The sequence below is a fragment of the Leuciscus leuciscus genome (assembly GCF_965113295.1).
Source record: "Leuciscus leuciscus genome assembly, chromosome: 3".
NCBI lineage: Eukaryota > Metazoa > Chordata > Actinopteri > Cypriniformes > Leuciscidae > Leuciscus > Leuciscus leuciscus.
Window position 1 is genome coordinate 51,745,681 of NC_138727.1, and position 27,699 is coordinate 51,773,379.

At 38.9% G+C, this 27,699-nt stretch overlaps 1 protein-coding gene across 1 annotated transcript in view; it reads left to right on the plus strand.

Moving 5' to 3' along the window:
• LOC309493630 (uncharacterized protein) overlaps window positions 1–27,699 on the plus strand; it is a 456,302-nt gene that overhangs the window by 241,210 nt on the left and 187,393 nt on the right. The window contains exon 15 of the mRNA XM_082162775.1: window positions 18,972–19,028. Coding sequence (XP_082018901.1) covers window positions 18,972–19,028 — 57 coding nt within the window. The remainder of the gene's footprint in view (window positions 1–18,971; window positions 19,029–27,699) is intronic.

Here is a 27,699-nt window from a genome sequence, read left to right on the forward strand (position 1 = left end):
TGCTGTTTTTTTGTTATGCTAAGCAAACCTTTAAGAGTTTTGGAAAAATTGACTATATTATTATTTGAACAATTTAACATAATATAAATATTGCCTTGCAATAATAATTGTGTCTTATTCTTTCTTATATGATTACACTTTGAAATGTATTCACCTGTGGTACACTGAAAACCATTTCACTTTTATAAGGAAATGAATCAACATTGAGAATAACCTTCAAAGTTGTGGTAAAAAAAAAGGATTTTCAACCACAGTCTTGAAAAGACTACAGGTTCCAGACTTACAGAAGCATAAATATAAATATGCCAATGGACTTCCTGTGGTCAATAAACATAACATAGACACCACATCCTCATTTGTAGCGCATTTGGTTCAAAATTTGTAGTCAAAACCGTTTTTCGGACAGCGGCCATATTGAATTTAGGGAATTTGGGGGGTCCTGATATACCCAATTATAAATGTAAGTATTCCTATGGGTTTCCCACGGTCAAAGAAGGTCAAATAGACATCAAGTTTGTATTTGTATCTCATCTGGCTCAAAAGCTATAGCCGAAACCCTTTCAGGCGGCGGCCATATTGGATTTGGCCGCCATCTTGGTCTCAGGGACCATTGGCTCGGGCGCCCTGGCTAAATCATTTCAGTATCCCCTCAGCTACATCTGTGCCAAATTTGGTGCTTGTAGATGAATTTGCGCGAACAATGGTGTGTAAGGCCCCATACTACAGCCCAAACTGCTTTTTTGGACAGCAGCCATATTGGAATTGGAGGATCGAGGGGTCCAGATATACTGGGTCATAAATATAAACATTCCTATGTGTTTCTCATGATCAATTAAGCTGAAAAACATATCAAGTTTGTATTTGTAACTCATGTGGTTCAAAAGTTAAAGCCGGAACCCTTTTCGGGCGGCGGCCATATTGGATTTGACCGCCATCTTGGCCCCGAGGGTCGCTGGCTCCGGCGCCCTAGCTAAATCATTTCGGTATGACCTGAGCTACATCTGTGCCAAATCTGGCGCTTTTAGATGAATTTGCGCGAAAATGTGCTTAAGGCCCCCAACTACAGGCAATTTATTTGTTCTTTCGGACTCAAGTGGGCCAGAAGGATTACTTTATTTGGTCTTATAATTTTGTGTTTTTTTTTTTATGTCGTATGAATGTGGCTGGTTTTGTTACCAGTCCTTAGCCGCATGATCATCACTGTTATAACTGTGATTTATTACACGGAGTGATAATTAGCCTACCAAACCGGTTCCATCATCTGTGTAGGTTGGACGGACTGTGTGATTTTTGTGTTGTGACCGTTTGAAAGGTTTATATTTACTTTCTTTGTCTTTATTATAGATGACCATTTATTTCATAACTTGATTTTTGTTTTCATTATCTGTTTCATTGTGATTTGGTTTATCCCTAATCATTTCTATATTTATTTCTTTTCTTGTATTCTGCAGGAGCTGGGTTTTCCTGGAGGCAGGCTGGTGGTTTTAGCTGCAGGCCTTCACCCTAAGTAGGGGTTATAAGTGTGGTGTGATTTTTAATCACTATTTTGTAGTGGAGTGATTCTTCAAAGTGTGTTTGATTGCCATATGCAGCTATAGCTAGCCTGCTTCTCGGTGGTCTCAGCCCCTGCAGTGATCATATTCTTTTTGTTTTTGGTTGCCTTTTTGATTACGAAATGACACTATTGATTGTGTTATTTGTTTAATTGCTTTCTTTAATAAAAATTGCCTGTTTCAATGTGAACTCACGTCTCTAGCCTCTCCTGAGCAAACGGACTTGTGTCCTATTTATTAGATTATTTCCCCGGTAATTCGGGGTGGCGTAGTCATTACTAGACGGCCACGTATTGCTACATATACATAAGAGACAGAAAGATGATAACTATACATTATTTAAGGTTATTTCTATTCGTTACGATACGATATGAACTGTTCTGTTGTTGTCAAGTAAGCTTCATGCTTTCCGCGCTACGATCGTGCACTCCTCTAAACTGTAGCCTACGGGTGCCGCACTGCTCTAGTTGACTGCTGCGCCTTCCCCCCCCCAAAAAAATATCACTTTAACAACAACCCTTTAGAAAACGTAATTCCTTTGTGGATCCTCTTGATCTGCTTTCTCCATGTTTCTTTGACAAATCTCAGTGTCTCAGTCTCTCGCACGCTGCATGTGAGTTAACCACGCCCACTTATTTACATGTCGCGGTATCACGGAATGAAAAAATCTGTTACGGTTGACATTTTCTACCGCGGTAACGATATATACCGTCATACCGCCCAGCCCTATATGCAGCTATGGCTGAAACGTACACTTTGAGCGCGGAGGGGGACCTGCCCTCGTCCAAAAGCTCTTGTAGGAAGGAGAGAATCTCCGTCACCCCACAGCATTGTGGATCCAAGTTTTGAGCCGAGCACCAGCCGGAGAACACTGACCACTTGGAAGCATAGAGCCATCTAGTAGAGGGCGCTCTAGCCTGCTTAATCGTGTTTAACACTCCCACTGGGAGGTCAACGGGTATCCGTTGATGGCCCATACATGCAGGGCCCAAAGCTCGGGGCGTGGATGCCAAATTGCGCCCTTGGCCTGAGAGAGAAGATCCTTCCTCACCGGAATCGGCCATGGAGCCGTGCTCATTAACTGCATCAGCTCCGGGAACCAAACTTGGTTCCTCCAAAGCGGCGCTACAAGGAGCACAGAGCATTTGTTCTCCCTGATTCGTTTGATTACCTGTGGTAACAACGCGATTGGGGAAACGCATAGAATGGGTAGCTGAGCTCTGTTCTTTGTAAAGAATATTGGGCAATGAGCGTTGTCTCGCGACGCGAAGAGGTCGACTTCCGCTCTGCCGAAGGTGTCCCACAGTAACTGGACTACCTGAGGGTGAAGGGACCATTCCCCTGGGGGAACGTTGTCCCTGGACAGCATGTCAAGACCCACGTTCAAACAGCCTGGCACATGCGCCGCTCTCAGCGAGCGCAGGATGTGCTGAGACCACACGAGGAGGCGTTCCGCCAACGTGTGAAGGTTTCGTGATCTGAGACAGCCCTGGCGGTTTATGTAGGACACCACCGACATGTTGTCCGTGCGGACTAAGACGTGGTGGCCCTTTAACCCTTAAAGACCGATACGGCCGCCCGCGGCATAAAATAACTATCGTTCTAAAATGTTTAATAACTTTTGAGTCGCTAATCCAATCTGTATGCTTTAAAATGCACCGTAAAGATGAGATTCTCAGCTTTCCTGTGCTATCACGGGTGTCTCTATTGGTCTTTTTTTTTTTTTTTTTTTTTTTTTTTTTTTTTGCAGAAAGGGTAACATACATAGAATAACACAAAAATAAATAAATAAAATAAAAACAGAAAAAGGATATCTCACATTCAATTTGAACAAATAAAGATATTACAAAATATCAGGGGTATTAAAGAGTGTATCATAGCATTTTAAATATTTCACAGACTTTTTGTTTTTTAACAGTCTTATAGAAGAAATATAAAAATCAAAGTCAGAGCAAAACAAATTTAACATAGGAGATGAATTAAGAAATTTTTGTTTATGTATGTGAAATTTTGCTAATAAAATAAAAAGGTTAACAGTAAATTCCAGATCCTTATTGCTTTTGTTTTCATAATACAAGGTAACATCTTTTAAGGTAAAGCAGTAATTAATATTCATCAGATTAAATATGAATTCTGCCAAATCAGTCCAAAACTTGTTCACGACATTACAGTCAAAAAATAAGTGAGTCAGTATCTCTTTCTCATTATTACAAAAACAACACATATCATCAATATCAGAGAATCTTGATATTAAAGATTTAGAAGGATAAATGGTATGCAGAATTTTGAAGTGTATTTCTTTAATTTTATTATTAATACAGTATTTGAAAGGAATTAACCAAGCTCTTCTCCAATCAATATTGTCAATCTTAGAGTTCCAGAAAAATTTCCCTCTAGGAGATATTTTGTTTTGTTTTTGGAAAATATTACAAATATGCTTGTTATTGCATTTTTTCTCAATTAACTCAACACCTTCTAAAATTAAATTTGGGTTTGTCACAGATAAGGAATTATAACAAATATGACATTTGATAAGTTGACGAAGTGTTGCAGGAATAGCTTTAATAACTAAATTAAACTCCCTAAACAGTACGGGAAAATTGTAAGTTGACATGAATTGTTCATAAGTTAAGAGATTCCCAGAACTGTCAAACAGTTTTATAAGATGATTAATGTCTCTATTGAACCAATTTGTTAAAAATAAGGATTTATTTGAAACAGTTATATTTCCATTATTCCAAATGAAAGAGGTGTGAGGAGAGAAATTGTGACAGTAGCAAATTTTCCAAGCGAGAAGAGCTTGCTGATGAAATTTGGATAATTTGAGGGGGATTTTAGAAATAGTATAATCACATGTTAATAGAAATTTCAAGCCACCAATTTGATTAAAGAGACTATGAGGAATATGGTTCCAAAAAGAATTAGGGGTGATAAAACATCTCTTAAGCCAGTTAACCTTAAAGGTCTTATTTACATCCTCAAAATAAAGCATCTCTAGACCTCCTTCAGCCTTCTTATTAGTGAGAACCCTTTTTTTAAGTCCTTGGGATTTATTTTTCCAAATAAAAGAGAAGAATAAATTATTAATATTTTTGCAGTTAGAATCTTTAACATGCAGTGATAGAGCGGGATAAACAAATCGAGATAAGCCTTCTGCTTTGGATAATAAGGCAGGACCGTAAATGGAAAGATCACGTTGTAACCAACAATTTAACACTACTTTTGTCTTCTTTAATCTAGAGGAAAAATTTAGGTTCTGCCTTTCATGAAAATTTTTTGTGACAAATATTCCCAAGTATTTGACAGAGGATTTAACTGGAATGTTCATTATATGTTTATCATTTAAAGTGTGTAAAGGGAGGATTTCACATTTAGATAAATTTAATGTTAAACCAGAAGCCCTTGAAAAATTATCGATGAAGGAAATAACATGAGGAATACAGGATACATTCTTTAAAAACAAAGTAGAGTCATCTGCCAATTGGGATATCTTAAGTACCTTATCAAAAATTTTAAGACCTTGGATTTCATCATTATTGACAATACCGATTGATAATAATTCAACTACTAACAAAAATAAAAAAGGGGAGATTGGGCAACCTTGACGCACTCCGCGATTAATATTGAATCTTTTAGTGGTGAAGGTATTAAGAATCACAGAGCTAGTGATGTCAGTGTAGAACATCCTAACAATATTTCGAAAATTTTTCCCAAAACCAAAGAGTTCAATAGTTTTAAATAAAAAATTGTGTTCAACGGTGTCGAACGCCTTAAAAAAATCCAAAAAAAGAATAACAGCACCATCTTCTACACTATCAGCATAGTCCAAAAGGTCAAGCACTAATCTAATATTATTAGTTATATGGCGACCTTTTAGAAAGCCTGTTTGATATTCACTGATTATTTTATTTAAACCTTTCTGTAATCTGTTAGCAAATACTGAAGTAATTAGTTTATAATCAACTGTGAGAAGGGAGATCGGCCTCCAATTTTCTAAAAGATGTGGGTCTTTATCAGGTTTGGCAATTAACGAAATAACTCCCTGTTTCATGGTAGCAGACATTTCACCACTATTAATGCATTCAATTAACATATTATAAAGAGGATTTTCAATTTGTTCCCAAAAATGTAAATAAAATTCTACTGTCAGCCCATCTATACCGGGTGCTTTCCTTTTTTTCATTTTAAAGAGGGCATCTTTAAGCTCAAGACGAGTTATATTTGAATCACATAAATCATGAAGTTCTTTATCAATAGTAGGAATGTTTGGATGAATTATTTTAATGAATTTATTACAATTAAGCAGATCAAATTTAGAGTTATATAAATTACTATAAAAAGAAAAAACTGAATCAGATATTTGTTTAGGGTCTGTACAAGAGCTTCCTTTTTAATATTTAGAGCTGATAAAGTATTTCTTTTACGATTTCTTTTCTCTAGAGCGAAAAAATAGCTGGTATTTTTTTCACCCTCTTCTAGCCATTTTGCCCTTGAACGTATAAAAGCACCTTTAGCTAGATCAAGGTAGATCAGATCTAGTTGAGATTGAATTTTAGCTAATTCTACTTCATCTTCTTTAGTTAAAATTTTCTTCTGTTCCAATATACCTAAATTATCAAGTAATTCTATTTCCTTTTGTTTGTTTATTTTTTTTAACTCTTTACTGCGTTTAACTGCAATCTTTCTGACGTTATATTAAAAAAATTCCCATTTATTTTTAAATTCTTCGCTTAATCCTCCAAAACTATCTTTGGCAATATTTTTAACACAAGAATTAAAGTTATCATCTTTAAGAAGATTATTATTAAATTTCCAGTACCCTCTAAGGCTAGAATTCCTTTCTGAACCTGTTAAAGTTAAAGAGATAAGTTTATGGTCGGTTAATGGGGCATAACTATGAACAATTTCCTTAACATAATGTAAAGCTGAGTTAGTAATTAGGAACAAGTCAATTCTAGACTGCAAAGATTTGTTTTTGTTAGACCATGTATACTCTAACTTTCCAGGGTTATAGAAACGCCAAGCGTCAACAAGTAATAAGTTGGCACAAAGAGATGCCACATTGGATTGAACAGCACCTTGAGAGGGACGGGGAGGGTATCTATCAATCAAATCATCCATGCATTCATTGAAATCACCTGAACATATAACATATGAAGCCTGGAAATGACTAAATTTAGATTGAACAACATCAGAAACTTTAGCAAACAGGGTCTTATTTAACACTCTGGAATTATGCCCATAAACATTACAAAGTATAAATGTTGTGTTGTCCAATTTAACAGTCAAGACTATCCATCTTCCATTTTCATCTGCAACAGAATTAAGTACGTCTCCTTTAAATCGGTGCACCAAAACCATAACTCCTGCTGACTGTGAAGTTCCATGACCGAAATAGGTCGAGTTTCCCCATTGGGATTTCCAAAATTTCACATCCAAGTCCGTAGAATGTGTCTCCTGACAGAAAATAATGTCAGCATCAGTCCGTTTAAAGAAAAGAAATAAAGCCTTACGCTTCGTGTTTTCGCGAATACCCCTTACATTCAAAGATGCTATGTTCAAAGAACAAAACTTAAAATCCATAAAAAAAAGTAAAAAAAAAAAAAAAAAGTAAATAAATCAACAAGAAAGAATAACGATGAAGCTTACTTTACAAAGCACCAATCCAAGACCTATTGTCTTGAAGTTGCAAAAAAACGAATCTAACTATAAACCAGGGGAAGCAGCATCCAGTAGACCTTTCGTGAAACAGTCAGGGATATTTAGTCATTCTATGCATCATTTTTAATTTAGGCTATTATTCAGAAATGTTCATTAGAGTCAATTCTTTTCCCTTCAATGTAAGCAAACGGACCGCGGAACACGGCTCTTTTACCTTCCTCGCGAGCCTTCTTCACTCTCGGCCACAGTTTCTCTCTTGCTGCTTTATCTTCAGGTGACAGTAATTCGGAGATGCGAAGGTTGTTATCCAGTAAGAATTTGGAGTTTCTGGCAGCTCTCCAGACCTCGTCACGGTAGATGCGCATCGAGAAGAGAATGACGATGGTCCGCTTAGAATTCACATTTGACGGAGAAGATTTGCGACCAAGACGATGAACTACATCCACCACCCGATCAAACTGGCCTTGTATTTTCGGAGCAACTTTTGCAAGAGCATCAATAGTAATCCGTCTAACGTCTTCGCCATCGGTCTCTTTCAAACCATGCATTTTGAGTGACCATCTTCGACTGTAACGTTGCGCCTCGGCTATATTTTCCCTCAGAGACACATTTTCAGTCTTCAAGGCTCGCATTTCCTTCTCCATCGCGGATAGTCGTTCGTCGTGAGTTTTAACATCGGCGATGAGTTGTTGCACAGAAGTTGCTAAACTGTCCACCTTAGCCGAAGTAAGCTCCGTAGTCTTCTCGACCGTTGAAATCTTTGAAAGTGTACAATCAAGTTTCAAGCTAAGTGCCTGAATGGCTTCAAGCACTTCAGACGTATTCTCAGGCTCCATTTTCGAGCCAACTTTGTTCCTTTTTTTAGCAGGAGAGTCACTTTTATGAGCCTCAGATAGACATGGAAAATCAGTGTGGGATAGCGACTCTAAGGCGGGCTCGCACGAGAGATCCATCTCGTCTGCTTCAGTATTGAGAGGAGCGAATTGTTGTTTCCTATTTCTTTTTTTGCCCATTCAAAGATTAGGGTATATCTTCGATCGAGTTAAAATGTAAAAGGCAATAGCATGTTAAAAAGTGGTCTAGTTGTTAGCTGCAAATCCCGGATTTACCTGCGACGGAAAACAACACGTCTAACTAGACAGACGCCATCTTGGCCCCCCCCCTCTATTGGTCATTCAGTGGCTCCGTAGTGCCGGTGATTGCGTCATCAAAATCTGTAGCAGTGATTCGTCAAGGAAACACATGTGGTTTCTTTCTCTGAGCCAAACAGGAACGATTGTTGATGCTTAGTCCCACCCCCATGCCCAGATTCATCCAAACGGTCATCAACTCAACCAACAAACATAGTGATTGGTGATTTTAACAACCAATCACGTTTCTTTATACATTTTTAACAAACGCAATGCATTGAAAACTACGCATGAAAACTAACGGATGCAAAGTTTTTGACCATAGCGCAAAACACGAAAGAGCGCAAAACATGAAAGAGCATAAAACACGAAAGAGCATGAGTATGTAAAAAAAACAGCAGTACAAATCGGAGGATGTGTTAGAATTGATTTTTTTTAAACGAGTCGTTAGACCTGGTGGAACCTTCCGATTCAGAAGATTGTTTGAATCATTTGCACTGTTTATTTATATTTAGTTTGTGAAGATTATTTGCACTATTTGTTCATTAGCACTCAGTATATTACCCTCAATGAACCATTTCTTCATTTGCACTGTTTATTTCTTTTTGTATTTAGTTTGTGAAGATTATTTGAACCATTTGTTCATTTACACTCTGTATATTGTATTGTTAGTATTTATATTGCACAGTTGTCACTACTTGTTATATTGTTTGCATTTGTTGTTCATGTTCAAATTATAATATCATTTTCTGAAGAAAAATGTTTGCTTCAGTGTTCTGTTGTAATATAACAACTTTTCTATTTACTTTACTTCCTGAACTTATTTGGACACATCTACATTGTCAGTAAATGTAATACACCTGTTTTTACTCAAAAACGCCTAGAATAATATTATAATAAATGGCTATAACTTGCTGAGGGATTGTTACATGTAGAAAAAATTTCATCTGGAAGTCTAAAACAACCAAGTCTAACTTTCTAAAAGAAAAAAACAAAACTTCAGGAAGTTCTGTTTGAGTTCACACTGAAAACACCACATTTTTTGCTGCCGTTTTTCTTAAAATCCTGTTAATTTCATAAATTCTCTGACAAAAGAAATGTAAAACTGGGACTTTAAATGAGCTAGCTGGAAACTTTAGGTTCTCCTGTTTAAAATGATATATGGCACTTGATGCTTGCTGCTAGAATGGGTTAGAAAAACAAAGAAAAGTACAGGTGAGTCAGGCGCCCCAAAAATGTTCTAGGTCTTTAAGGGTTAAGAGGGGAAGAAAGTACTCAAAAGCGTTCTCGACCGCTTTCATCTCCAGACAGTTTATGTGTAAGCACTTCTCTTGGCCTGACCACCGGCCAAAAGTCGGCCTGCCCTTGTAGAGGGCGCCCCAACCTGAGTTGGAGGCATCTGTCGAGACTACTTTCAGTTTCGAGACTGCCTTTAGATCCACGCCTGACTGATACCAGTTGGTCGCCTTCCAGGGCTCCAGAGCTGTAACACAGTTCTGGGTTACCTTGAGGCGTGCATGACCGGAGGCCCATGCCCGACGCGGGACGCGCGTCTTCAGCCAGTGCTGAAGTGGGCGCATGTGGAGCAAGCCCAGCCGAAGCACTGCTGAGGCTGAGGCCATAAGGCCTAGCATCCTCTGAAAACTTTGGAGAGGAGTGACATTGCCAACCTTGAATGACGCTGCCAGGCGTTGTATTCGCAGAGCGCGCTGTGACGTAAGCCGCGCTGTCATTGACACCGAGTCTAAATCTGTTCCCAGAAAAGAGATTTTCTGGCTGCGAGACAGCGAACTCTTGGTCCAATTGACTTTGAGACCCAAGCCTTCTAGATGGCTGAGTAATAAGGCCTTGTGCGTTATCAGTTCCGCCTCTGACTGCGCTAGAATTAGCCAGTCGTCCAAATAGTTCAGTACTCGCATACCCCGTTGTCTCAGGGGAGCGAGCGCCGCGTCCATGCACTTCATAAATGTACGGGGTGCAAAAGACAGGCCGAACGGAAGGACGGTGTACTGATAGACCTGGCCCTCGAAGGCGAATCTCAAGAAAGGCCTGTGACGGGGCGCTATTTTTATCTGGAAATAAGCGTCCTTCAGATCCACTGAAACAAACCAGTCCCTCAGACGAATTTGCGCAAGGATTTGTCTGGTCGTGAGCATTCTGAACAATCTCTTCATAAGGGCTTTGTTCAAACGCCTGAGATCTAGGATGGGTCTGAGACCGCCATCCTTTTTGGGTACTAGGGACGGGAGGGACGGTTTCTATGGCCCCTTTTTTCAGCAGTTTCGCTATCTCGGCGCGAAGTAGATGGGCTACTTCGCCTTTCACCGTAGTTTCGACCCTGGCTCGAAAGCGCGGAGGTCTGCGAGCGAACTGCAGCGAATAGCCTCGCTTTATAATGTTCAACACCCATTCTGACACGCCCGGGATCATTTCCCATGCTTCTGCACGTATGGCTAGGGTTAGAATGGAATCTGGGCTCTGGTCGCTGTGTGTCAGGGACCCAGAGACGCGATCTGGTTGATACATTGACACTGTGTTTACAGCGCTTATATGGGGCGGCGCGCTGAGAATAGCGGCCGGCTGACTCACACATAATACTCTTGTCACGGGGACCGGGGAGTGTATTATTGAAGGGAGCCTTATATGTGTATGTGACACAGGGCGTGCAGTGTTTACTAGTAAGCGTGAACGCTGAGAAGCGGCACACTTCTTACACTTAAAACACAATTGGTGTTTGTTGATGGGAGCCCTAAGTGAGTGTGTGTCACTGCACGGGCGGTGTTTATGAGTAGGGGTGAGCACTGAACAGCGGGCACATTTCCTACATTTGAAACACACGCGACCTGAGCCGATTTTATTGATGTGGGCCCTGAATGAGTGAGTGTCACTGAACGGGCCATGCTTATGTGTAGGGGTGAGCACTGGGAAGTGGGCACAATTCCTACATTTATAACACTTTCGGCGTGAGCCGGACCCACAGACATAATGCTCTTTTTGAGATTTATCTGGGTCACCGTGAAAACGGCGTTTGAGTACAGGCGAACGGGTTGTGTAACGAGCTGAATGTGCTGATTTTGATGGCGGTCCGGCCGCAGCGGGACTCGACCATCGTCGTCTTCCCAAGGTGGTCAGGAAGACTTGGGAGGCTCGGGGGTTCAGCGCAATCTTAGGCCTGGGTCCCCGGGGGGAGGTGGCCTGCGGCGGCTCGAAAAGCGTGAGCGCTGACGCGAGTCCCTGGGCTGACGGCGCTGTGAAGCTGGCGGCGGGGGTGCTGTATTCCGGCCGGGCGGACGGCGGGCAAAGTTGCGTCGCCACCGCTTCCTCGACGGGAGGAATGGACTGGTAGCCTTTGTCCTTCGCACCGTCGACAGTCGAGAGCGTTGAAGAGACAGAAGTACGCAGCCTCACTGAAAATGCCGCCAACACTTGGACAGCTCCTCGTGCAGCTCGGACAGGAAAGGAGCGGGCCTCGAGTGAGGTGTCGGGCGGCGTCCGGGGAGGAAGCAGCCGTCAAGCCTGTTGGGCGCGGGCTCTTCGGGCAGCGACCAATCGAGGCCAAGGTCCTCCACGGCCTTGGTAAGGAGGCAGAGAAGTTCGGAGTCGACGCTGGCCCGTACTCCACTGGACTCTTGGAGCGAAAGCCCGGCCACTCTTCGCTCCCCGAGGTGAGAAGAGAACAGCTGTCCTCTTCTGCGTTGTCTCCCTCGAACTCGTCAGGCACGGTGGGAGCGGTGGCGGGACCCGGGCGCTGGCCATCCGTGAGCGAGGTGGGAGAGTCAATGAGCGATGCACGCGGGGATTCCACCGGCGTGCCTTCGTGAGGAGAATCACCTTCCGGGGGTCTCTGAGAGCGGCGCTTCTTACGGCGCGGCCCAGACGAGAGAAGCGGAGGAGTGGGGTCCACATCACACACGGCCAGTCGAGCCCGCAGGGTCGACATAGTCATGGAGTCGCATTCCGGGTAGCCGCCCTTGGAAAGCGCGTGTTCAGCGTGGTTTCTGCCCAGGCAGGAAGCGCACAGGATGTGGCGGTCCCCGTCGCGGAGCTGGGCTCTACACGAGCCACACTTGGTGGAACGAGGCATTTGAATCAACGCCTCGGCTCTTTTAGCGGATAACGTGTGTGTTGCGGCGACGAACACACATGGAAGCAGTGAAAGGATATAGGCGCCGGATGGCGCAGCAGGAGCGGCGGCCGAAGGCGGCGAGAAGACGGCCGGCTTCCTCAGTCACTTTGTTCTGCGATGCAGATTCTCGTCCCGCTGCAGTGCCTTTTTGACGGCGCAGGCTTCTCTCCGGAGATCCAGCAATGTGAATACTTCGCTGAAGAGATGAAAAATCAAAGAGCATCCTATCGGGACCTGGCTTATAAAGGCATAAGCCACGCCCATTCTGGCGGGCCGTGACGACTGAGCGCGCCCGCGCCCTCATTGATGCTTACGTCACGAGCAGCCTCTCGATAGGTTGCAGCAGTTGCCGCAGAGCGACCAATAGGCGCGCGAGCTGCCTCGCCTAGGTCTGTTCTCTGCAGCAAATGCGTTTTAAATTAATACAAAATTAAGGATAATTTTTGGCTTCAGTATTCTCGAGAAAAGGGATTTTCCCGTAGCATAAGCTGGCTTACGCAACACGAGAATACTCTCGTAAGACAACTATTTGTGCTTGTTAGATTAAATGTAATCATTGAAGAAGTTGGTAAAAATAGCAACCTCTGTTGAAATTGGCTTTCAATAAGTAATACTAAAATTTTTATTTATGTGTCTTTTTTATATTTTTTTACTACTTTTTTTTTTTCAGATGATAACTGAGAAGAATCAGATAAAACCTGAACAAGATACAGCAACTCTAAGAAGTTAATGTAATAATTGAGTTCCTTAAAGAATAGAACCGATTCCAGTGTTCCTCAGAAACAGATTATTTGCCACAGTTATCAGTCACTGAATTATGATTGTGTGTGTAAGAAGTCACGATCACTTACTGTACATCTAGCACAGGCGCAATGTCTCGTATCACTCTCATACATACAGACACTTGAACTCAGGGTGCCGTCCAAATGTATCAAGTTACCAGTGTCCCAGTAAAACTAGTGTCCTCATAGACCAGGATTCTGTCAAACTAACACAACACACTCAGTCAAAGTCAAACATCAGGAACATGTTCTTATGATGTCCTCATAAAACTGTGTCCTCATAGAACAGCATTTTGTCAAACTAACACACTGAGATTCTTCTGTCAAGTCAAACATCAGGAACATGTTCTTATGATGCCCTCATAAAACTGGTGTAAAGCTACACACAACCTGACACACTGTAATGAAAATACATGTAATGTGATGCATAAAAGCCGTGAACATTACCTTGTGGTAACATTTAAATATTGAAATATTGATTTGAAAACTTTAACTATTTTGTAATCTTGTATATTATCTCAAATCAATATTTCATGTGCAAATATGTATTGATAGGTAGCTGTGTTTCGGGACCCTGATTATCCTGTCCATGTTTATTTTGTATGAATTACTGACTGACTGTACATTATCCCTTGTATAATCCATTTATTATGATTTTTTTTTTATTACTCTAAGGTGAAGTGTTTCTGTATGTAACACTTAATTTCATATTCTCAGATGAGCCATAAGAGCCAGTTGTCATCAGGCAGTGATGATTGTGCTGCTCTTACTGTGGGACTAGACAAGGTAAGTGAGAGTTGTGCTGGAAGAGAATGAGCAAACGAAGCAGAGACATCTGTGAGATCTAGTGTTCACATAATTACACCAGTGTTTCATGTCTAATGTTATGTTTTGTAGACTCTCAGTGAGGTTGAACCCTCCACTCTCGAAATGAAAAGTCCGTCCCCGTCCCTGTCCCAGTCAGAAGTCAGAGATGTACAGAAGGTATTGTTTTGTTTTTTCTTTTTGGAAAACAAATTAGGGATATACCGATATGAACATTTGGGCCGATTTCGATAACTGATCATTCTTTATATTTGAAAGCCGACATCTGATATTAGCCGATAAATCTAAATCCAAAGTATATATAATTATATACTTTGAAAGCCTGATTACAAAAATGAAACGCTCATCATTTAAAGCCAATGTCCCAAACACTTAAACATAAATCAAACATATACAGTACAGTAGCCTAGTTTGAACCGGTGTAAGATTCCTTAACTTTTAAAATTAATTAATTTTAAATTCATATTTCCAACTTTCTTTATAAACAAAAATGGCAACACTTTACAATAAGGTTTCATCTTGTTAGTATTGGTTAACATGAACTAACAATGAATGAACAATACTTCTACATGATTTATTAATCTTACTTAACGTTAATCTCAACATTTTCCAAGACATTTTAGGATCCAGTGTTGTATCTGTTAATTTAATGCACTGTGAACTAACATGAACTCACATATTTTATTAACTCACATTAACAAAAGTTTTTCTCTCTGTTAATTCATGTTAGTTAATGCAATAACATATGTATTGTGAAGTTTTACTAAAACATCTATTGCCTTACAAATAATAATAATAATAATAAATTAAATTAAATTAAAATGCAAACAAGTTATTGAACAACATTACTTAGGCTACATATAAAGAATCAAAATGCATATGCCATGGATAAATAAAATGAAATGGCCTCCGCACGGACAATAAGGGAATGATTTTACTCAAACCATATTGTTGATGAAAATGATACAAGAACAATAAAAGTACTTGTTATGAATAATAACGCAGCAGTGTTTTTGAAAACATATTAAACTTTTTAATATTACAGTAATATTAAACATCTTTAATATTTCTGTTTCAAATAACGTTGTGTTTGAGCTGCGTGCGCTAAAGCTAAAGAGCTGAAGGAATACCCATAAACTGAAGCTTTGTTAGATGGTTTTAACTCAACAGAACACAACCTATATATGATAAATTAGATATTTATACAAAATAAACACAATATTACAACTTATACTTGCACAAAATCATGCACAGATTAACATGCACAGAGCTATTATTAATAGTAATCAACTATTACATAGTGAAACTCCTGTTGTGGATGCGCTCCTCCCATGACAACACGCTGAAACACAGCAACTAAACCCAAAGAATTCACAACGTTTTTAATGCAATAGTTTTCTCATTATAATGTTATGTATATATGACAGTCCCAATCATAATTAATGTTCTGCATTGAAGCTAATGATCATCACCGGTACAATGAAGTGTGTTCTGCATTGCTGTTTGAGCGCGCGTGCTGAAGAGATGATCACCGGTAGGCGTACAGTGAAGCGCTTTACTGCAGCGCTCATTAACTCAGCCAAATGCATCTTATATGAGATAAATCAGATATATATCACAAAATTAAAACAAAATATTACAACTTACAATTCCACAAGCGAACTCTCCCTGTAAAAACGCGCTGATTTCACAGATTTGTGATTCAAACATTTCAAAACCATCATGGTGAACAGCGCACATCTGAAGCTGAAGGAAATAATCCATTATTTATTAGTGTTAATATATCGGCCTAATTTTCTTATCGGATTGACAACGATAACATTAAAAATGAGCATTTATTTTCCAATACTGATATGGTGTCCAATATATCATGCATCCCTGATTGGTTATGGCCATATATTTTAACTATATACATGATTACAACTTATGTCACCCTGTTTTAAATCTAAAGTCACTATTCATCTCATTAATTTGATCACTATTAATACTGAGTGGTTTGAATACCATCATACCTGAATTTATTTGGGCATCATCATCCTTCTTTTGCTCAAGTATATCATTGATAATGTGAAATTGTTTTAATTTTATGTTTTATGACAGTGATCAGTCAGTGTTAATTTGGAGAATCTCTGAATCCATCATAAACGGTGTTCAAGTCATCGAAAGCTACCGCTATAGCATCTTTTTATGTATCATCAGCGAATTTTAAGATCAATAGGAGAGAGAGTAGCATCAGTACTGGTCAAATCATTTTATTCTCACTACTTTTAATGAAGATTACTGTGTGTTGAGCATCTGCGACTTACTTTAATTTTCAATTTGTATTTTGCGCATCAGCATGCTGAAGAGATCCTCAGCTACTCATCTGCAGTGATGCGTGTTTCTGCCTCACTCTCATTCTCTGTACAGAAGAATACATACTTTAGTAATCTCTAAACACATGAGAGCTCATGTACTTACAATGATGGTTGTATTCTAATGACACTATACTCTTCTAGAGCTGATGTACAGCCCAAACAAACTTTGTTGAACACTTTTCCTGTTATCTCTGTAATTCTGCTTTGAAACTTGACTATTCTGTTTACATTTTCTGGAAATAACACAATTGTCTTTTTAGGTAAACCGTCCCTTATAAGTCGGTTTCTCTACATGTTGCAGCATTTATTGGATGTTGAGTGAGTTTATTTCATACATTTCAAAGCCTGTTTAATGACATCTTTAAAATGTGCCTGTTTCCAAGGGCTGTTTTGTAAATCTTTCTGAAGTTTTGAATGGTTCATCTGCTTGTCATTTTAATGTCAAAACAGTAATGATACTGTATGCTTTCTGAAAGATCACACAGTTGTGCAAGTTTTATTGACCATGTTTTTAAGTTTGTGGATGTCACTTTCCCCTTAAAATGGCATGACATGATGGTATTGCATGGTAAAACTGGAAAAAAAAACTCAATGTTTATGATGATATTATTGAATTCATAATTAAAGCACTTCTAAAACACTTCTGTCCCTGTAATGTTGTAAGTTGTTTTGTGTATTGTATTGGAGATCCGGTACTCTTTAATCACCTTAGTCTTGGTAATGAACCATATCGTCAGGTTTGTGTGTTGTATGTGGGCATGTACCATTAAACACACTCGTCCTTATATTGTTGGATTGTGCAGTTGTGTATTGTGTTTAAGATCCAGTCCTCTTAAATCACCTTAGTCTTGGTAATACACCGTGTTGTCACGTTTGTTGAAAACACATTGGTCCCTGTAATCCACTGACATTACATATTTAGTGTATTGTAAAATGAGTGTCCTCATAATCAGGTCGGGCCCCAAAAATCACAATTATGTCATAGAACATTTTAGGATGGGCGGGAATGTCCTTGTGTACCACCAAACATTGGTGAACATTTGAAGTCAGATTTGTGATCTGCAGAATAAAACAATTTTTTTTATAGTTTTATCACCACTGTAGGGCATTGGGAAAGGTGTGTCCCCATATACCACCACCAAACTGGTTTGGTCATCATTGTCCTTCTATACCACAAAAACAAGTATGTGTGAACACACGCACGCAAGCACGCACGCACGCACGCACGCACGCACGCACGCACGCACGCACGCACGCACACACACACACACACACACACACACACACACACACACACACACACACACACACACACACACACACACACACACACACACACACACACACACACACACACACAGTGGAGAGCACACACACATACACATAGTGGAACATGAGCAGTCTCTTTGAGGTTGTGTATCTTCAGAAGTGGAACACAAAGCTTTTCTTCTTCTTTGTCCTTCAGAGCAGAGGTCCTGTAGCTGACACGAGTCACGACTATACTGCCCTCTATAGGACTGGTGCAGTCGGAGTGCGCATGTGTCGAATCTGTCCCTCCTGAGCTTTAGTGGACACTTTTCTGAGCACCTCGTGTCTGATCTCTTCTCAGCCTTTTTTTTTTTTTTTTTTCATTATTTGCATATGAAATATTGAGGAAACTGAATGTCAGATTGTTACTTTAATATTAGTTTATGGATTCCCGCTGAAAACCTGGCACTGGTAGTTTTGAAATGGTCATTTTTAGACCAAGAAACTGGAAATAAAATCTTAAAAAATAGTAATAATAATAATATATAGATGATTATACAGGTATGTAGCGTGTTTACTTCCAATTTAATGTTTTATTTTTTTATTTAAGACGCATTGCTGTTTAAATAATACTATAAATGCATTTGAAAAAATATTGTGGATCGAAATGAATCGCTCTGAATTAGCAAAAGAAGAAGAAGAAGAAAAGTAATGTCTAAAGCTGCACTTTTGGTTACATTTTGTAATAAACCATGTTTTTCAGAAATGTGTTATTTCTTAATATATTTTCATAACAGCTAATCTCTCTGCAGACCCCTGCTACAACTACACTGTGCTGGACAATGCATGGAGATCCATCAATAATACAGATGCTTCAGTCACAAACTGTGACAGGTCTGTCTCCTGGAGCGGCTGGTATCGTCTCTACATTAATGGTGTGAGCGCTCATATCCCAGACACATGTGTTGCTCAGTCCAGATGTGGCACTGCTGTCCCACTGTGGATACGTGGTGGACACCCAACAGTAACAGATGGAGTCATCACTCGAGATGTCTGCGGTTATGGGGTCGGTACCGCTGGGAGTTATTGCTGCTTGTTCGGGTCTTTTCCCATTAAAATCAAAGCCTGTCCAGACAATTATTATGTCTATGAGCTGGTTAGACCAACTGTGTGTTCTTCAGATTACAATCTTGCATACTGTGCAGGTAATTATATTCACATGAGCTCTTTCTACACATTCATGATATTTGTGTCTCTGTTCATTAATCACTATTCATCCAAACTTTCAGACACTGGCAGCATTAACACCAGCCCTACAACTGTCACACCAGTGACCATCTCACCTGGTAATGTTACACACTGTGTCTCTATTGGCTTATTTTCTGAAAAGTATCATAAGCCTAAGTTGATCGTAGAACAACTGACACAATGATCTCTATGATCAACTTAGGCTTACGATGCTTTTAGGAAAACGCCACTCTGTATCATTGGATAGATGTGTGTGTGTGTCAGAAGAATGAAATATTTACTGCATCACTATAATTACATAAAAACGTCAGCTGTTGTTGCCAGTACTTTACTGTAGAAAATACAGTAGCAACATATTGTTGCCTCCAATTGATTTGTAAATCCATACAGTGATTCCTCAGGGTCATTATTGTATGTCTTGTACGTGTGTCAGCGTTATTTAAATAAATGTTTATTTTATAATAAACCACAAAGCTTCCCAGCAAACAGAGTTTAGTTACAAGAACGTTCTCCAATATTCAGTGTTGGTTCTGGGAACGTGAAAAATGTCCATTTATACATTTATCAAATGTCCAAAATGTTACTTGAAGGTTAGTGTGATGTTCCTGAAACATTCTTTCACTTCTCTATACTTTAATTTACTTTAGTTGTGCTTGTGACTCTTGATGTTTGTTAAGTCTCTTTTGTTTCAGTCTTTGCAGGAGTTTTCAGAAAACGTCACCATTGTTGTGTTTCATATGTCGAATGTTGAAGTGTGTAAGCGACACTAAACAAGTTTTAAACAAAGTTAGCAATGACAGTGTTATTTCTACACTCTCTGACATCATCATTCAGCATCTGAAACACAGCAATAGAGTTACAATCAATCTTTATAATTTCAGCTGAGTTTAATACTTCTCAATAATGCTTCAATTCTGTAAGTCAACAATGACAGAAAACGCAGTTGTTGGACGTTAAAGCTGCCATGTTGATCTGATTTACCAATGTAGAAATGTTTTCTGAAAACTTTTAAAATGGCTGAAAAAAAGTAACTTAACAATTGTCAAGAGCCTGGGTTATCATTCATTTTTAATAAAGATATGCTCTGGTGAATTTGAACATGGATTTTTATTTTTATTCTGCATGTATTCACAGACATTTCATGCAGGGTTTGGTTATGAATATTTGCCTCAAAAGTCCTGCAAATGTATTTATAGAAATGTATGAAACCTGTAGATTGTTCTCAGGAGTGTCTGGCTGTCATTCACTGTACAGTAGTTCTGAATATTCCACAATTCATAGTCAGAAATAGTCCTTGGCCGTTTCTCAATATGCGTTCTTGTCTGTACTTGTGTTCTTGTGGACTTGTGAAACGTCATCAGTCGTTGCCCAAGTACTGTCCCAATTCAAAGTTCACATCTAGCCAAGTCCAGTTCAAATCCCCGGATGTGTTCTTGATCCGCCCCTTTTACTGATGATGCATCGAGAGGTGACTTGTGTGGACTTGAGACAGCCAGGTATCCCAGAATGCATCTCGCACCAACCAGCAAGCGTCAATAGCAGAGGAGAAAACCCTGTGTAATTTAAAAATACTGCTGTTATTGTGTCACGAAATGTAGTTTTAAGAGTTTTTCAGGCGAGAATGTAGTTGATTAAAGCTCAAATATGTGGTTTATTTATAAAGATAGCACCTATTTGAAAATTTGATCTGACGTTTTCAGAGTCGTGAGATCCAGGGGATCGCTGGACGCTCTGCGCTCATGTACCCTGCTGAGAACAGCCTTTCCTCGGCTAGTCCTTCTGACGTTTGCCGCTGGCTCTGATGTCTCTAAACTGTTAACCCTTGCTGTAAAAAAAGGCCAAATTCTGACAATATCATACCAGTTTCCATTAAAACAGTAATATACCATAGAAAACAAAAATAGCCTACAGGAATATACTGTGAATTAACAGTGCTCAAAATCGACACTCAGAGGCTGTTTTCCCAATCACACCCTATACCCTCATTCACTATTCCCTACATTAGTTCACTAATATAGTCCACTTGACAGAGTGAATGAAAAGAAGTGAGTGAATTGAGAAACTGATGAACACCTGATAAGCAGAATCACTGAAGGACAGAGAAACAAGAAAAAAAAAAAGAAAAAAAAAAGAGAAACACAAGAAGTCACTGAGTGTAAAACCAGTTTACAAACCAGTTTAACATTATTTCTTTCGGACAAAAGTTATTGTTGAGAATTAACAGATATTTAGTTGTTGACAGAGGTGGGAGTAAGTCACTAAATTCAAGTCTCAAGTCAAGTCCAAGTCTTAACATTGCAAGTCAAATCAAGTCAAGTCAAGTCGCAACTTAGTCATCAAGTCATACCAAGTCACACACAGGCTCGTTTTACACATTTTTTAACTCTGGGACTTTTATTTCTTATTTAGACACAGAGGGCTGATGGGTAAAAAAAAAAAACTTGTGTGTAATAAATAAAATATTGTTAAGAAGCACATTAAATGCTCTAAAATAAAGTAAAGTAAACAAGAATTAATAAAACTTTTCCCATCTTGTGCTAGCCCTACATAGTTATTTTGCTGTGATGTCCTCTATGAAAGTGTAAACGAAACAAAAACATTAAAAATGTCAATTTAATCCAATTAGGCCAACGTGAACACACTAAAAAAAAAAAAATAAAAAAAAAAGTCTAAACATAAGATTTATGTATTTAAATTGCATATAGAATTTCCATCCATTTGGATTACATAGTTTTAACATAAACCAATTAATAATCTGAATGTAATTCATATTTTTAAGTCATATATAAATGAAACAGATAAGATTTATGTAATTGTATTAATAAACTGAATGTGATTCATACCCACATAGCAACATTGTGTCGGCCCAGATTCGGCCCACATCTGGCACACGTGGAAAGATGATCTGGCCCACATGCAGCGTGGAATTACGGCACTTGGGCGGGCCACTCCTGTTTGCCAGATCTGGGCCACAAGCAGGCCATAGCAATGCCACATGTCAGCCAAGAGCAAAGAAATAAACCAGAACTGGGCCTTATCTGAGCCACAAAATCTGTGTATATTAAATATGAAGTCATCTCAGCCTTAATAAGCCTGTTAACAAGCAGAATCACTGAAGGAAAGAAGAGAACAGAAAAAGAGACGAGCAGAAACACAAGAACTACAACTGACTTCAGACACAGTCTAAGATGATCAACTGAAGAGAAAAGAAGACATTAAATCTGTGAAGATCTCAGCAGAGGAGGATTAAACAACTCCACAAACAGCATTACCAGCTTCACTTATTACTAACCAGACTGACTTTATTTCTGGCAGACGTCTACAGAAGTTTGGCATTGGAGTTGTTTAATCCTCCTCTGCTGAGATCTTCACAGATTTAATGTCTTCTTTTCTCTTCAGTTGATCATCTTAGACTGTGTCTGAAGTCAGTTGTAGTTCTTGTGTTTCTGCTCGTCTCTTTTTCTGTTCTCTTCTTTCCTTCAGTGATTCTGCTTGTTGACAGGCTTATTAAGGCTGAGATGACTTCATATTTAATATATACAGATTTTGTGGCTCAGATAAGGCCCAGTTTTGGTTTATTTCTTTGCTCTTGGCTGACATGTGGCATTGCTATGGCCTGCTTGTGGCCCAGATTTGGCAAACAGGAGCGGCCCACCCAAGTGCCGTAATTCCACGCTGCATGTGGGCCAGATCATCTTTCCGAGTGTGCCAGATGTGGGCCGAATCTGGGCCGACACAATGTTGCTATGTGGGTATATGTCAGTCATATGTAAATGAAACGGGTAAGATTTATGTAATAGTACACAGAAAAACGCCCATGTTAAATTAACACTTCTCAGTGTTCATATGTGTGCACACTACAGAGTTAAAGTACCATTGAAGCAGTGTTGAAGTTAATGAGATAATTAAGTGATGATTGAGCATTAATTATGAACACCTGCTGTTAACAAGCAGAATCACTGAAGAACAGAGAAACACAAGAACTACAACTGACTTCAGACACAGTCTTAAGCCCTATTCGCACGGGATAAGTATTACCTGGTGACCTCTAGTAATTTGTAATAATCGCGGAGATTGTCTGTGATCTTAATCCCGTGCGAATCGGCCATGTCTGTAATTTGTAAAGTAAAAATTCCCCCGCAAATGACCTACCATATTTCGCCGAACACCGAGGTCCTGTGATAATATTAGTCCCGTGCGAATCGGCATCTCTGTGATTTGGCGGGTCGTTTATAATTTTGTCAATGTTTTTTTTTCTTTTCTGTGCGCTTTTTTATCCATCTTTCCCAAAGAATGGAGATTGCGTTTGAGTGTTTTGATAGTATTTGGGTGGAGGGTCATGGCTATAGCCTACACTAGGGCTGCACGATATTGGGAAAAAAAAACATTGCAATATTTAGAACCTATTTCTGTAAGAATTTGGTGAACGTTCTACGCAATACAACTTGGCGGCGCCCTTTATAGATATTTGTTTGTTCATTAGGCTATAATTCCTAAAAATAAGTTTAAAAAAATCTCTCTCTCTCTCTGGTGCTGATGCAGTCACGCGTTCATGTAAACGGAACCAGCAAAAGTAATGATTCTGAATATGTAAACTATTGCAATGAAACATTTTAATTGTTTATTAATAAACAAGTGTTTTCTGTGTCGGCTGCAAAGATGACGATAGGCTACTGACTCACGATCTTCGCAGTATCCTAGTGAACGCGCTGGAGAGAAATGCACATTTAATTTAATTTTGTTTTGAATGGTTTTGTTTAAAAGTAGAGATTTTTTTTTTTTACGTGTGTGAGGAGAGTAGGCTACCTTATACGCTGAGTTTCGGTTAATGGATGATAGCGCTGTTCAGTTGAGGCGCTGGCGCCCTCTGTGTCTTGAATATCTATATTTACTTACTTATTAAATCCAGGAAATTGGATAATAAAACACTGATTAAAATTAAGATACAATTAATACAAAACGAAATTCGTTTTAAAGAAAGGCTTTGTGCTTTCTGTTTTAGGTATCTGTGAAAGTTTTAAAGCAGTCTTTTAGTGCTGCGTTCAGAGTGGTCGCGTCCGTTATGACGGTCACGTTTTCCTCATAAATGCAAACACGAAAAATAAAAGACAAAATACTTTTTTTAAAAAGACAACCATCCACAACTTTATAACACTGCAGTTAAAGTACCTCTTTTTGTAGCCGAAATAGTCCCAAATAAGCGGATCGTAGCTATAGGATTGCCAGTGAATGTTGGCTGTGAGGGGTGAGCAGCACATTGTTCCATGTTCCTTACAGACATGTATAGCAGCATGCGGTAAGGAACATTCTTCTGTTTATGTTATATCATACAGCTAGACCTATAATAACGACAAGATATTTCCAAACAATAGCTAGTTGACATCATTTCCGGGAGATATGTCAGTAATTTCGAGTAAAATCACAGGCTTCGTTTATTCCGTGCGAATGCGCCACACGAAATTCAGATGTGGGTGGGTAATTTCTAAATCACACGAGGTCCCCAGATAATACTAATCCAGTGCGAATAGGGCTTTTGATGAAATCAACTGAAGAGAAAAGAAGACATTAAATCTGTGAAGATCTCAGCAGAGGAGGATTAAACAACTCAAACAGCTTTACCAGCTTCACCTATTAGTAACCAGACTGACTTTATTTAATATCCGTTTTAATGAAATCAATAGTTGTATTTTAAAGTCACCACGATGGTGGTTAGCATTTGCTTTAGTTGGACTCTTGAACCTTGACTCTTTAATGTAAACTTTTCTTTGGTTGCTATACTTGTGTGTTTGTAAAGCACAATTGTTGTAGTTAAGAAAGCCATGAGATCAGATGATGTTGGTTGTTTATTGATGATGAAAACGTCATCATTATGTAATTTCCTTAATCCCTGATATTATGCAGTATCTAATGCTTTGATTATATAGGACTTGTGTTTTTAATATTGTTTTATTCATAATAGAAGTCATTTGATTTTATAGTATATCTAGCAGTGTTGTTTATCAAATACCTATTATTTAAAATAGGTTTTAAAAAAAAAAATACTTGGTGCACAAAAACTTGAATCTATGGCATTACTTAGACAAACACAGACATCAAGAAACAGCATATGAATCTCAACAATGGTGACAATCAAACAAAGTATCCAGAAAATCCAGCTGCATAATGTATTAATGTCGCAATGAATGCTGGGAGATATGGGTGAGTTTTGATTGGTGGTACCCAACATGCACTGCAGCATGAAGCATTTCATTGATTATCACCATTGTTGAGAGTCATACACTGATTCTTGAAGTAATAATGTAGAGAAAAAAAGTTTAAAGCACTAAATGTTATTTGGCTAACAACATTGCTCTCATGCTGTAAATTAACATGGCTTCTATCATATAACAACATTACAAACACAACTCGTATATAATCAAAGCGTTAGACACAGAGATTCAAACAATTACATGATGATTAAACATCCAATATCACCTGATCTAATTTTCTCATGGCTTTTTTTGCCTCAACAAATGTGCTTTATATACACACAAATGTAGCAGCCGTAGAAAATATAATACTAAAAAGTTAAGGGTCAAGAGTCCAACTAAAGCAAATGCTAACCACCATCATGGTGACTTTAAAATACAATTGTTGATTTCATTAAAACGGATATTAAATTAAGTCAATCTGGTTAGTAATAGGTGAAGCTGGTAAAGCTGTTTGAGTTGTTTAATCCTCCTCTGCTGAGATCTTCACAGATTTAATGTCTTCTTTTCTCTTCAGTTGATTTCATCTTAGGGCGTTTTTCCACTGGGTTCGTTTGCTGCGGTCCGAACCCGAGTGCGCTAGTTCCCGGCGCCCCCCGCAGCGTTGGTCTGGTTTCACACTCAATTAGTTGTATCGAACCCAGGTGCGTTTGCAGTGATCTTACGTCATCGCAAACGCACACGGAAAACGCATGGAGAATACAACTCGACTGAGCATAGCTGTAATTTGTCTGTTTTTTTGGTGCTATTATGCACAACATAGTGAGAGACAACTACGTTTATGTTCATTACATGGTGTAATTCAGCACATATCCAGGGGACGCCGTGTTTCTGCTGCTCGCAGAAGATTTTTCACTGATGCGACAGTGATACGCATGCGCGGGATACTATACTTCCTTAACAAGCGCGCACCCGAGTCCGTGTTGCTTGCACATTACGCGAACCGCGCCACGGTTCGGGAGCAACCGAGCTCAGACCACCTCCTCCAGGTAGTCTCGGGTTCGGTACTCTAGTGCGCACCCGGGTCCGATGACAGCGTTCACATTAGCGATTTTTCATGCGAACCGTGCCCCGGTCCGCACTAAACTGCCAGTGTGAAAGCGCCCTAAGACTGTGTCTGAAGTCAGTTGTAGTTCTTGTGTTTCTCTGTTCTTCAGTGATTCTGCTTGTTAACAGCAGGTGTTCATAATTAATGCTCAATCACCACTTAATTATCTCATTAACTTCAACACTGCTTCAATGGTACTTTAACTCTGTAGTGTGCACACATATGAACACTGAGCAGTGTTAATTTAACATGGGCGTTTTTCTGTGTACTATTACATAAATCTTATCTGTTTCATTTATATATGACTTAAAAATATGAATTACATTCAGATTATTAATTGGTTTATGTTAAAACTATGTAATCCAAATGGATGGAAATGCTATATGCAATTTAAATACATAAATCTTATGTTTAGAAATTTTTTTTTTTTTTTTTTTTTTTCACGTTGGCCTAATTGGATTAAATTGACATTTTTAATGTTTTTGTTTCGTTTACACTTTCATAGAGGACATCACAGCAAAATAACTATGTAGGGCTAGCACAAGATGGGAAAAGTTTTATTAATTCTTGTTTACTTGTGTTCATTTATTTTTTTATTTTTTTAGAGCATTTAATGTGCTTCTTAACAATATTTTATTTATTACACACAAGTTATTTTTTTATTTTTTATTTTACCTATCAGCCCTCTGCGTCTAAATAAGAAATAAAAGTCCCAGAGTTAAAAAATGTGTAAAACGAGCCTGTGTGTGACTTGGTATGACTTGATGACTAAGTTGCGACTTGACTTGACTTGACTTGACTTGACTTGACAAAGAGTATGACTTGACTTGACTTGATTTGACTTGACCCTTACAACAGAATGACTTGGCTTGACTTTGACTTGCAATGTTAAGACTTGGACTTGACTTGAGACTTGAATTTAGTGACTTACTCCCACCTCTGCTTACCAGGGACTGGGGAGAATGGTGGCTGAAGTAGCTTCATGTCTGGGCTGTTGTCGGAGCATTGACCGGGGAGTAAAGGGTTTTAACGGTATTCCTACTCTTACCGATACTGCTTATCGATCCGGTACTTTAACTGTATTCTTATCGGTTATTTTTGTTTTTATATATATATATATATATATATATATATATATATATATATATATATATATATATATATATATATATACATATATATATATATATATATATATATATATATATATATATATATTAGTCTAAAAAGAAATCTAATAAAGTAATCAAATGTAAAATAACACTGCATAATTTTTCATAAATAGATTAATGCTTAATAAAGCTGAAGTTATTCTTTCAAGAGCTTTGTAGTGATTTTTCTCTTGTTGTTTGATTCGCAGTAATGGCGCAATCGTCCGCATGTTTACTAGACTGCGGCCCCTTTAAGACCGAGTGCAGATCTGCTACTGATCTGATGCACCATATTATCCCAACTATTTCCATAACTACGTCC